Source organism: Lagopus muta, chromosome 9 (genome assembly GCF_023343835.1).
Source record: "Lagopus muta isolate bLagMut1 chromosome 9, bLagMut1 primary, whole genome shotgun sequence".
NCBI lineage: Eukaryota > Metazoa > Chordata > Aves > Galliformes > Phasianidae > Lagopus > Lagopus muta.
Genome location: NC_064441.1, coordinates 1,412,011 through 1,425,009, shown reverse-complemented (window position 1 = coordinate 1,425,009; position 12,999 = coordinate 1,412,011). Strand labels below are relative to the sequence as shown.

At 42.3% G+C, this 12,999-nt stretch overlaps 2 protein-coding genes across 2 annotated transcripts in view; both read right to left on the bottom strand.

The window, feature by feature from the left end:
• Positions 1–12,999, bottom strand: part of GFM1 (G elongation factor mitochondrial 1) — a 161,043-nt gene that overhangs the window by 121,461 nt on the left and 26,583 nt on the right. The gene's annotated exons all lie outside the window — the stretch shown is intronic.
• Positions 1–12,999, bottom strand: part of RSRC1 (arginine and serine rich coiled-coil 1) — a 111,627-nt gene that overhangs the window by 78,409 nt on the left and 20,219 nt on the right. The window contains exon 5 of the mRNA XM_048955452.1: positions 3,976–4,146. Coding sequence (XP_048811409.1) covers positions 3,976–4,146 — 171 coding nt within the window. The remainder of the gene's footprint in view (positions 1–3,975; positions 4,147–12,999) is intronic.

Sequence of the window (12,999 nt, the reverse complement as noted above, 5' to 3'; positions counted from 1 at the left end):
ACAGTCCTCACTGGAAATTAAATAATCCTGATGGAAAGATGGATCGTCTTGCTGTTTATGAATATTTAGGGTATGCTGGTGGAACACTTTTTGAATATGCATTGCTTTAACTTGTAAGAGAGCACAAAATTATTTCCAAGCGTGATACACCTCTCTCAACCCCATCACTTTTTGTTTTTAGCCAAGTACTGTCTGATGCTGCACATGAGCTTCCCAACCTAAACTCAAAGCAGCTGTTACCACAATCTCTCCACAAGGGCTGAATAGCATATCCATTAAAACATTTCAGACTGTAAGAACAAAAGAGTTCGGATGGTTTGCTCTGAAGGTAACAAAGCTGAACTCCAAAAAATAGCTGACACTCACGCAGCATGCACAAAGTTCAGTGCTCACCCTTATTTACTGAGTGCCCATTGAAACAGAGCACTGGAGGGACAACAACTGGTTTACAGTGGCAGATTCTCTTCTGCTCTGGAAATCTGCCCAGATCTTTCCTGGGAAGACAAGACTCGCTTTGGAAAAACCTAAGGTTGCCCTGATTTAAAAATAAAAGCCACAAGCCCTTCCCCTCCCATGCCTACAAACCTATACAATAAAGTGCTGAAAACAAGGTTATAATGAGCATTTACACGAGCCATGAACAAACAAGAACATTTTCTCCATAATTAGTGCAAAACCGACATTTTGACCCTCTACTTTAGAGAAACAATCAAGTCTCAAATATATGGCTGCTTATACTGGGTAATGTAGTGTTGAGAAGCCCAAGAACAAAGGAAAAAAAACCCAATTTTGTGATTTCATCTCACGTATAAGGTAAGAAAGCACACAGCACAGTGACAGAGACACATGCAAACATCCCAGTGTCCACAGGACGTGAAAGTACAGGGGCTACTAGAGGGGGAATGGCTGTTGATAAGGGTGGATAGTGATAGGACAAGGGGGAATGGTTTTAAGCTGAGACAGGGGAGGTTTAGGTTGGATATGAGGAGGAAGTTTTACACACACAGGGTGGTGAGGCACTGGAACAGGTTGCCCCAGGAGGCTGTGGATGCCCCATCCCTGCAGGCATTCAAGGCCAGGCTGGATGTGGGTCTGGGCAGCCTGGGCTGCTGGTTGGTGACCTGCACACAGCAGGGGTTGGAACTGGATGAGCACTGTGGTCTTTTTCAACCCAGGCCATTCTAGGATACTTCCTGAAACCAGGTTTCTTCAATCACACCAAGTACCTTCAAAAACATTCAGATGTAAAAGACCTTCATAATATTTAAAGCAGCTATTTTTCCATCAATACATTCCAAACACACATGAATTTAAATTGGAAACTATATCTGGTTCCTTTACATGGAGTACCTGCAGGAATCTATCCCAAAATACAGAGGCCTATTTTTCCCCCTCTAAAAAGAGTCCCCAGCTGCTGGAGTTTCTAGAAAAGCCCAAGTGAGCAGTCTTAGAGAGCAGAATGTTGTACTGTTTGCTTGTCTGCCCCAGCACCGTGTCAGCAGGGCGAGCAGGGAGCTCCCAGGCCAGGCAGCCAGGTGTGGTGCTGCAGGGAGCAGCAGCAGTCGCAGGACCTGGTAAGGCAGCCCCAGAGGAGAGCTATATTAAGAGTCCTAATTCCAGCCATACCCATAAGGGGACATCTGACACCATTCCAAGACAAAAAAACCTTGAATTATAACATATGCCCACAAAACAAAACAAAAGAAAACACAGAGGAAAGCCAACTCACTGCCTTTAGCTAACTAGAGCCAACTGTGGGACAGGTGAGCTTCCCTGGAAGCTCATCTCCTTCCTGCACTTTTCAGCCACATAGAAAATAAACACATGAATAAATGAGAAAGAAGAAGAAATCTCAGAGCTTGGGAAGCTTGAGAAAGTCTCCTACAAAAACAGAACTGTAATATTTCTGCAGTAACTGTAAATAGCAATTGACTCACAGAGCTCTGGCAATTGACTCACAGAGCTCTGCGTTCTCTGTTTCTAAATATGTTGCTTTGCAAAACCTTTCAATGTGATGCTGATACCAACTAAATCTTCAGAATGACAAATAAGGGAAAAAGCTCCTCAGATCCATATTGTCTGGATAGATACACTTTGATCACTATTTGATTCAATTGATACACACACCCCTTCCTCTCACCCCACCCCCAAAAAGTTTATTAAGTATAGATCACATCAATATCATCCTGGGTACATTTCAGCTTGTAGCCTAATAATGCTCTGAGCAAGAAAACCCAATACAAAGCCCACTGGTCTGTCCCTGGACTCAGAGGAAGATGGTCTGATGTCATATAATGTTGCTATCATCAGCTCGTACTGTGTCTAACTACCCTGGACACATCCCAAACAAGGCATTTTGTATTCAAATGTAGCATAAGCAACTTTCTAAGTTATCAAAACACAAAGGTAAATTGTTTGCTTCCAACAAAATTGAGGCACTTCTGAGTTCTTCCTACTGTTATCTGATATTGATCCTTGCAATAAAAGGACCAAGTCGGGCAGTATGTTAATAAAGCTCTGCAATATACTGCAGCATGATTTAAGACGTGCTTTCACATAAAGTCCAGAAACCTCTCACACACCAAATGTATTTGTGCTCAGTATGGATTCCTTCTCCGTTCAGAGCCCTAGAACCTGCTTCATTAAAAAGCAATTTTGGATGCAACATGCAGGCCTCTCTTCAAGTCCTCCAGAAGTACCAAACACATTCAGACTCCAGGTAAACAGGTAACAAGCTTCAGACACACTGTAAGTATCTCAGAGGCTGAATCCTACTGACTGCTGACAATAACTGCAACAGTGACTGACGGATGACAAAATCACAGAGGGCTTTGGGTCAGAAGGGACTTGAAATCCCCCCAGCCCCACTCCTCCCGTGGGCAGGGACACCCCCACAGCCCCAGTCCCCAGCACTGCAGCAACAGGGCACCCTGCAGGGGCAGCAGTGCCAGGGCATCACTGCCTCAGAGTGAATATCCCCACGTGGTGCAGTAAAATTAGGAAAGCAACCCCTGAAATGCATGGAAGACACCATCTTTGAAGTTCCCAGCAGTGTATGTGCTATAAATAAGAATTAAAATGTGCAAATAACTAATTTACATGAATACTTACATAAACAATAATATAACCCTGAGCAAGCAGAAATTATATGTGAGGGACTAAGTAACCAGCATTGTCATGCTGTAAAACCAAGCAGATAAATGCAAGCTGTCTCCATGAATGCTGGCAGAAGGTACTGTTGTAGAAATTCCCTTTTAGTGCTAGTGGGAAAGCACCAAAGAGATTCAAGAAGGAGGTTCAATATAGCAGCCTTCCATCTTAAAGGCAATCGCATAAATAGAGAAAAAGATAAACATTCCACTAAAAGTTGTAGGAGATTGAGATGTATAACACAGAGGTAATTACATAAACTGCCTTCTCTGAAATCTGAGAAAACAAGATTAACAATCTAAGTCATTTCAAGTGAAAATTATGTTGACAGCATGTTTTGAAAGGCAGTCCATCATTCAACCATAGCAAGTATATACACTGAAACTACACTTGGAGCTACAAATGAAGCCCAACAGAAATTTCTGTCAACACACAAGTGTCAGGGGGGGGCTGGGAGGGGGGAACCCACCATGCAGTGAAAAGCACTTTCTCATAGGAAATAATCATCATACTCCAGTACTCTTCATTTTTTAAACTTACAATTAGAATGCATAGAAAAGGAGTTATAGTAATCTATTGAAGAAAAGCTATTTAGCATCTTTGCAAAGCAAGGGAAGAAAGAATTGTAAATTGAACTGTTATTTTGTTCAAAGCGATGCCACATGCCAGAATTTCAAAATACTAAGAATTATACGTTTCAAAGACTTTCCAACAATTTCTGTTATTTTTATGTAAGTAGCAAATATTTTACAAAATAAACTGAGGAAGACAGCACAAACCATTCCCTGCTGTTATCAGGGCTGCATTATTTGTCATCTCACTTACCCCAGCTTCGTGCCACACATCTCCTTCTCTTTGCCTTTGCCCTTCTCCTTCACTTTTTCTTTCTCTCTGCCTTTACGCCGCTCTCTTTCATGAGACCCACTGTGAGTCCTCCTGTGACTGGATCTTTCACTGCTCCGACTATAGGAACGCTGTCGAGGTCTTGAGCGTGATCTACACAAAATCCACAATATCAAAATTTAGCAATTGCACATTTTTGGGACTCTCTACACATTAGATTTGTTATCTTGTCCAACTATTTGGAACACACACATTCAAATCATTTAGCGATACAGATCCTTAAGTAAAACCCTGCCAAGTTCTCAAAAGTGAATAAGAAAGCGTTGTTTCTAAAGGAAAGAATGTGAAGGTTTCTAAAGGAAGAATGTGAAATAAATTAAACCACAATAGACAGTACTAATGCATGAACAAAGCAATTAGGTCTTAACAATGCAGTCTTGAGGGCTGTTGGAGAAAGAAAGGATGAAGAACAGTGAATTTTTACACAACAATCAACTTATCTTAGCAAATAATCAAAGAAGTTAGGGATGCTACTAAGTTCCTGTACTTACATATTAAGTACTTTATTACTAATACCAGTGTTCCAACAAAAGCAAAAACAGGAGTGGCATTTACAGTTCTCTGGCTTTAGCCTTCTGCTGACACACACGTAGTTTTTAATATCAAATCTCAGTCTGAAACACATTCTGCAGAGTATCTATGCATAGGCCAACCCTACACTCCAGTACAGCAGGGAAGTGCATACAGGTGCAGGGGTTTGTGCTCACAGAGCCCTCTGTTCTTGACTTCAAGTTCTCCAGTGGCTCCAGGATCCCCCGTGCTCAATCACCTTACCCAGTCCTGCACTGTTACTGATATACTTGACTGAAAAAAGATCCAGTACTATTAGGACACAACTGTCTCTACGTGTATCCAAGAGAACCTTTCATGATTCCCAATTTTCTAATTTATAATTTATCATCAATCAATACATCTCTGCTGACGGTACATGAGCAGCTAAACACAATGCACATTTAGAACAGCAGCACCAGTTCCCACTAGTTCCCAGTACAACACCAACCCCATAAAGGTTCTCATGGCACCTCATTGAAAAGTTTCATTAAGTACCAAGAGGGCTGGGGGACAGAGAAGGGCATTTCATAAACCTGGATGAGAATTATTTAGCACCTTTCGGACTCCAAAGGCCTTTAAAAGCAAAATCACATACAAGAGATCACTCAGCTTTAAAAGCAACAACTGTTTAATAAAACTCAACAATAGAATAAGCAAAAGAAAATACTACCTCCAGATGAAGCTATAAATCAAACCGAGGAAGAATGCTGTTATTGAGTCTGGAATGTGTCCAGCACGCTGGGGTTAACGTACCTAGCCTTGCCATCGTGCCTTTCAGACTAGCACCAGGGGTCAGAACCTCCGTTTTAGGTTTCATTCAGCAGATGGCATCCCTCGCAACACTATATCTTCTATTATTGGTCACAGTATTAGCACTTACACAATAGATCAAATTACCACTTAAGTAACTGGTATATTTCCCATCTCAGGACGGATTTTTATTATGTCGCCACAAATTCCAGAATTCTGTTTGCTCATCTAAGTAAAACAAACAGCAGATACAATTCACATGCAGAAAAACAGCTCCTAGAAATTCGCAATAGGTTTGTCACACTGAATTTGTAAATGTAGATTTGCACTGAACGCTTCCAGCAGCGCTGACAAACAGATGAACGTTTTCTTTACAGAATCTGTCCCTGTTCTCTCATTTACAGTCTTCTGTACCCATAAAATTCATTCACCTAGAGCGATCAATAGTCACTCTTTATGCTTTGAGTATTGCAGTTACAAAAGATAGCTGGTCCACTTCGTGTTCCCTGTCCCAGCCACGCAGGGAGGGAGGTGTAAGACTATCAGTGGGATGCTACCATGAAAGTCTTAACAAAAATGTTAAGTTCCACTCCACAGAGGCCATCCCCGCAGGACACACAGTTTGGTCAGTCCCCAGCTTCATCCCGACTGTGGTGCCCCACTGTAGCACACATCTAATGGGAAACATTACCAAGCTGATGCAGTGCATGCTGCCGCTGCACCAGAAAACACCTGCAGAGCCTTTCCCATGTGCTGCCTTCCAGGAGCTGCGATAGACCCTGTGTTCATCAACACTGAGCGAGGCAGCCAAAGGGAACTGCATAACAAAATTCAGATCAAGAGAGCTGTAAGCAAAACAGTGCATCATACTGCTTCAAGCAGTTGGGTACCCAGCACCGCACCCTCCAGAGGGGCCGGGTTCAGCCCCAGCACCCAGCAAAGCAGCACTCACCCACACAGCTCCATCCCACCATGCTTTGCACAACACAGCCATCTTTCTGGAGCCCCAAATCCTACAACATTTGCCCTAGGAAAGCTTCATGCAAACTTCCAGGCCCTGTAATAAGTCCAAAACACTCAATAAGCTCATAGCAGCAGAGAACAATTTCATAAAGTGAAAATTTGAGCACGTTGAGGTTGCTACTCGGTGCCTAACAAGTTGCAGCACTTTTCCATTTGCAGCACAATGAATTCACCTGCACGCTGCTATGAACTAATACTGCAATATCCTGCAGAAAGGGAAGGCAAGCTGTAACTTCACGGCACAGAGCTACACGTCACCTGCACCAGGATGCCCTCCAAGCAGAAAGCCCACAGATCGAGAGGAAAATGAAAACCTCTATTCTTATTGCTATCATTATTTTTTTTTCCATAATCCCAATTCCTAATGTTGGAAAACATTCGAATTATCCAACTATGGGAAGATTTAAATAAAAACAAGGTGGGAAGTAGGCTGGCAGCACAGCCCCTCCCCCAGCACCCAGAACACCCACCCGCCATGCCAAAGGTTAAGTCATTTAGGCAAGTTCAAAGATCTTCAAAGGGCTCTTAGATCCAGATAAGCCCATATGTTACCAAAATTCTGTGAAAAGCTATTACTTTCCAATCTGCTTTTCATGTCTAACTTGCAGAACACACAGATGCTTGGCATCACTCGGTATCCCAAAATTCTCACACCAGATAATCAAGGCTCGCCAATAACTTCCCTATCTCAAATCCTACCAAACGTCTTTATTCCATCAACACTTAGTCCACTTGTAAAAATTGAAAGTATCCATAAAAGCCCATTCTGTTACTGCACAATAAGTGTTAATTTGCTAATTTCTTCACAGGTAATCAATTAAAATGTAAAATATTGGATAAAATTAGTTGCACTAAATTTAACAGCTGCTCCGTGAGCATAATTAGTTTCACAAGGGCCATATGTATTCTGAACAGAGACAGAGTTGAAACAAATAAGCAGATTTTAAAACAAGTTTGAGGAAATCTGCATTTAATTAGCAGGTGGGCACTACAACTGCATAATGTTTTTATACATTTATATTTATGAAGTGACAGAAGATCTAAAGGCTTTTTAAAATGGCGTTTATTGTTTGAATGGGAACTGTTTTGCTGCATGCTAAAGTGATTTAAATCCTTATAGCTCCGCTTTGAAAAAATCATAAATGGTGAAAGAAAACATGTGGAAAACTGTAAAACTAGAAAGAATTTGCGACAAAAAGCAGATACACATACCATAACCAAAAGGAAACTACACTTAATTAAATGTACACTACATCTGGAATATCAGCCTAATAAAACGTGAAACTATTAATTTTCATTGTTCTAAAGGAAATGAGGTCAGTGTCGTTTAGTATTTCCCCAATTATATTGCACTAAAGCATTGAGCTGTATCTTATAGCTACAATCTCATCTTTGCAAAACACTACGATCTGAAAGCAGCCACCGAAGCAGGCTTCTTCAATAGAGGAATTAGAATGCAAATGCAGGGAAAGCTGAAATAAAGAAAAAAAAGCATTTCTGCACTGCAAGTAAGGCTGTTTTGTTTTTTGTTTGGGGGGGGGGAGGAACAAAAACAATTTTCCTGGCAAATAACAACCACAGCTCCAAAGTTTCTGAGCTGTCAAGTGCTTTGCTGGGACTCTTTTTCCATCAGCTGGCACAACTCTTATGAGCTTATCAGTAGCTCAATAACCACAAACAAAGCCCAACAAATTCACGCCTTTTTAAGACTTCAGCAATATATCACAAGTCTGGAAAGAACAATGGAACAACTGCATTGCATCACGCCTGGATTGTCACACTGCTAATAGAGACACAGCACAAACACGGCTCATTGCAGCACAACGACATGTTCTCTTACAAAGCACGTCAAGGGAAGTTTTCCTGTTTAACTCAAAGCCACAAACACACAGCACAGGTTCCTGAGGAATGTGCAACAGTTTCAAGCATCAGCTGCAGTTGCTCAAAGCGTGGAAGTTAATAACATTTTTAATTTGGACATGGATACCACTACAGAGCCAGTCTTATTTTGTCTGCAATTTAAAAAGGCATTTAAGGAAGTTAAATACAGACAATACGTTAATGATAACGTATAGATAATATGGCTTATATATTGCTGAAGTGAATGAAAGATGAAAACATGCACAAGCAGGGGGTCAGCTTTTAAGTCTGACATGAGACTGGCGTTAAGAGGAAAGAGACATTGCTTCAAGGCAGCTGTTCAGGCAGTCAGTAAGAGAAAATAGAGGTATTAAAGATAGTAACAACATCATCCACTGCGCTGGAGACAGGCAAGATGAAATATAAGCAGCAACAGAGAATCAGGAACACAGTTCGCAGAATGGGGAAAATGGATTCACCAGATACAGGCATCAACTTACTTCAGTAATAAACAGTTCTCCACCCATAAATCATGTTAATTACATAATTAAACATTTGAGGAAATTGCACTCAAGCTTCCAGTAAACTGTAATTAAAAACAAACAAACAAAGCAGTTACTGAAATCTTGGCATGAGGAGCACATAAATGCAGCAGGACAGCAGAACGGGCAGAAAAGACATTGCTGCTGGGTTTGGTTATTCTCAAGCCACCCCTTTGTTACCAGTCCCATCCTTCTGACTGCACCTCCTGGGCTCCTGCCCTCAGCCCCAAAGGAGGGTGGGATGTGCTCCCTGCCACAGCCCCTGGCCACCCAAAGATGCAGCACCGCCACTGACTGTGCACCTCGAGGTTGGTGTGTGCCCACCGCACTGCAGAGCTGTTGGGAAACCTACAGGGCATCCGCTACCAAGTGGAAAAAAAGTAACTTTATGGGTCTTTCTGGAGCCATCGAGCTTTTCTGTCAGCAGTCAATGGCTCAGGCTTGCTTCTTGTGCGCTTTGGACAGAATTCCTTGCCTGAGGGAGAAGAGGGGAAAGCTGAGCACAGCCTTTCTGACATTGAGAGTGCACCAGCTTTCCAATGGGAAGCTACAAGCAGAAAGCAGACTTCACTGAGTGCCACCTGGAAAACTAGAAATATAAAGCAGAGACTAAACATCAGCTATGCCAGCAGTAGTGCTTGCTGGGGTGTTGTTACAGAACCCTAACAAAGCCAGTGACACCAGCCTGCACGCCACTGGAACTCGCTCCCTACACGAGCAGCTCGGTGAGGACCACACTTCCCTGTGGACACACGTGCTATCTGTTCGAGCAGGCCAGACACACATTGAACACGTGGAAGCACATAAACCAGCGGCAGCACTGCTGCTTCCATGGTATTTCTGCATCCCACACAAAATGACTTACGCTATTTTTCACCAGGCTTCTTACGCAGAGGCAGGGCTATGGGAGCAGCTGCGGCCAAGGGACGTGTAATGGAGTGTGCTGCTGGGAATCTGGGGAGGGAGAACAGCTGTGTGAACAGCTTCCACGGATCTACTGGAGCTGCAAAGTGTTCCACTCCATTACCCACACAGGAAGGGATTCCCTCCCTGCACAGGTCTGCAAATGCCTGCAATACAACCACTCCAAGGAGCCGAGCATCCTCATCTCCCATCAGGGAAAACACGTTCCTGACTCATTCCCCTTGCTTATCTCTCAGAAGACTTGAAACCACCTCTCTTTGCTGAGATTCCACCTCTAATTAGGAAAACTCAGTTGAAGAACACAGCTATTTTTTCCACAAAGTGAGTTTCTCTTACGTAGGATACCTCAAACCAGGACTTCTTTTTTTTAACCCTGTAATCACATCACCATAACTGAACAGAAAAACTGCTTGGGACTGAACAAGAAAATCTATCATTTATTTCTAATAGCCTTTGGGTAATAAAATAATTAAGAAGTGGGATGTAGCGCACTGCCCTGGCTATTAAATAAAATCAACTCAGAAATCCCTCAACTCCACCCCCCTCCCCGCACTGAGTGCCCATCCTTCCCCCATCCAAAGCTGTCTGGAAGTTCTACACCTCAAGTGCATAAAGACACACACCTACAAGAATAGCCAGTTGTATATGAACTATATATAAACTTCCATGGAAAAGCAAAATTGAGCTCGATAAGAAGTATTCCGCTAATCAGTTAGCCAAAAATAAAAGCACCACGAATCGGTTGAGGACACCCAGGTCATCTTCAGTCTGTGCAAGTGCATAAGGGCTGCTCACCCTGCGGGCGAGGCAAAATGAACACAGCTGTCGGTCTGCCACACAGAGATAGGAGCACCGAGCGCTCCTTGCTCCTCTCACCCATTCCAGAACTGCCACTACTGAGGCTGCAGATAAAGTTCCTTTCCTGTAGGATTGGGAAATCTGAAGAAATGCATGCTTTTTCTTTTTCTTTTTTTTTTTTAAGCGTATATTCTTTCAAAGACACGTATGGAGAAACTTGAATTCTATACGGATTAATAAAACAACATTCCATTAGCAAGTAAACCCATCACACTTCACAGAATCACAGAATCACCCGGGTTGGAAGGGACCCCAAGGATCATGTAGTTCCAACCCCCCTGCCTAGCAGGGCCACCAAACATACATACACTTATGTAATTAATACATACACTTCGTAATTAATTAATTCAATGCACACAGATGCACTTGTACTATTCTCGATACAGCTGGAACACATTTTAAGGAAGGAGGGCCCAGCTCCTCCCAGGACTCCCCTCAAGTGCACTGAGTTCTTTGCTCCCCCATCACGCAGGCGTTACTGACTGCCTCTGCCACGACACGAAGATCTGGTCGGACCGCAGAGCAACAAAAATAGTTCAAATTCATTTTCCAGATGGAATCCCCATCCAGGTTATTATTCGTTATAAATTGACCAACGCCTCCGATATTATGTTAAAGAGTGAAGGAATGTAAGGAAGGACGACTTTCTCACTTTCCTGGTGCCCCTGGGAAGCCCAGATTAGTTACAGGTAAGTTCAACTCTTCTGCCTTTGACAAGACCCCTATTTCATTCCTTGTGATTGTAAAACATCTGAGATCAAGGCCTTGCTTGTGGCTTGAGCTTCAAGATATTTATGTAATAAATACGTACCCTAATAGCCATGCAGATATGAGACAGCTGGATGAAATCACCTCAGCAGATGCCTGAAATCACTGCAAACAACCACAACCATGAAGGCTGCGTGCCCAAAGCCCCCACCACCACCAGGCTAAGCCACTGTGCTGCACACAGCTCAGGCAGTGCAGGCTCTTTCTTCACCTCATTGACAGCCAGGCACAAAAGGTTAAATTTTGTGAGCTGTAAAAAATATATATACACATAAAAATAACTTCAAAAATTGGAGATATTTCACCTATCCTTTACCCTATAAAGCTACATTAAACATAAGATTTTTAAAATACCATCCTTTTTTCCTCAAAATTGAAAAAGATCTTATTATACTTAATGAAAATGGCCATCATTTTACTATAGGATCAGAGCTCCAGAAATTAATTCATAAGAAGGCTTTAGAAACTCCTGAAGCAGGAGAAAGAGCAATATCACATTATCCCACATTGGCAAAATGTTTTACCAACACTACATCAACAGTTCGCATGTGTCAGGAGTACTTTTTCAACCCACATTCTACATATGCAAAGATTATTTCCTAATTTAAATGCATGTTAAACGCATCTTGCATTTTACAAACATGGGGTGGATGCAGGAGAGCACACTTTTGTCTTCATTTAGCATTCTCCTTTTTTGCAGAGCACGGCGTATTTGCTGGAGGCTGATGAACAACACACAGCTGAGAGGTGGTTAGGGGAGGTCACCACTGATAACCCTGTTGTGTCCTCCCCAGGCCCCGGCTCTAATGACTAATTAAGTCCAAGAAAGGAAAGAAAACCTCAAAAATGCCACATATTATTCCGAAGAAGAAGTGTTTTCATCATGGAAGCTTCAACTGTTACAAAACAGATTGTGAAATAGGACAACGTATCAAAGGGTGAGGAAACAAAATCTGAATAGCTTCTTAAAATTCATGAAGATAATGAGTAATGAAACTACTTGATTATTACATCTCGAAGTATTAACGACTCTTCTATCCAACTGATGATACCAATCACAAGCTACTTGCTATCAACATCAGTTACCAAGCTCTGGTTTAAGGACTGTAAGATTGGTATGTCTTCTACCAGCTTATTCTAAGATACGTGCTGAAATAAGGGCCAGCCTTCATTGTATTATCTAGGTGATTTCATCAGCTGAAGCATGGGAATGCCCCCTAACTCAGGCCTCTGCCAAGGCTGCCAGCAGAATGCCCAGGGCTTGCCCACTTTGCTGGCAGACCAGCAGCACTTTTACTTCCAACACTTCTTTCAGAGCTGGGCAGGAAATTTATATTTGCATCACTTGTTTGTGTTCATCCATTTACTCAATACTAAGCTTTCTCTTCCTTAGTACAGTAGGAGAGTCGGAGGTCCCAGGCGCATTCTCAAAGCTCTCATTAGAAGAGAAGCAGCTCTAAATGAAATGAAGTTTATAATAGTCTTCTGTGATGTGCATTCTGAAAGTCCTCTCACCACGTTTACCCAATTTGCAGTCCTCAGCTGCCATAATGGTACAAATCTCAAGTGTGTGACACATTCTTCTTACAGGATAAAGCACCTTTACTTCAATTACGTTACACTGCATTAAGAAGTTCACAAAAGAGGAATGGCTCTTAGCTACAGAAAT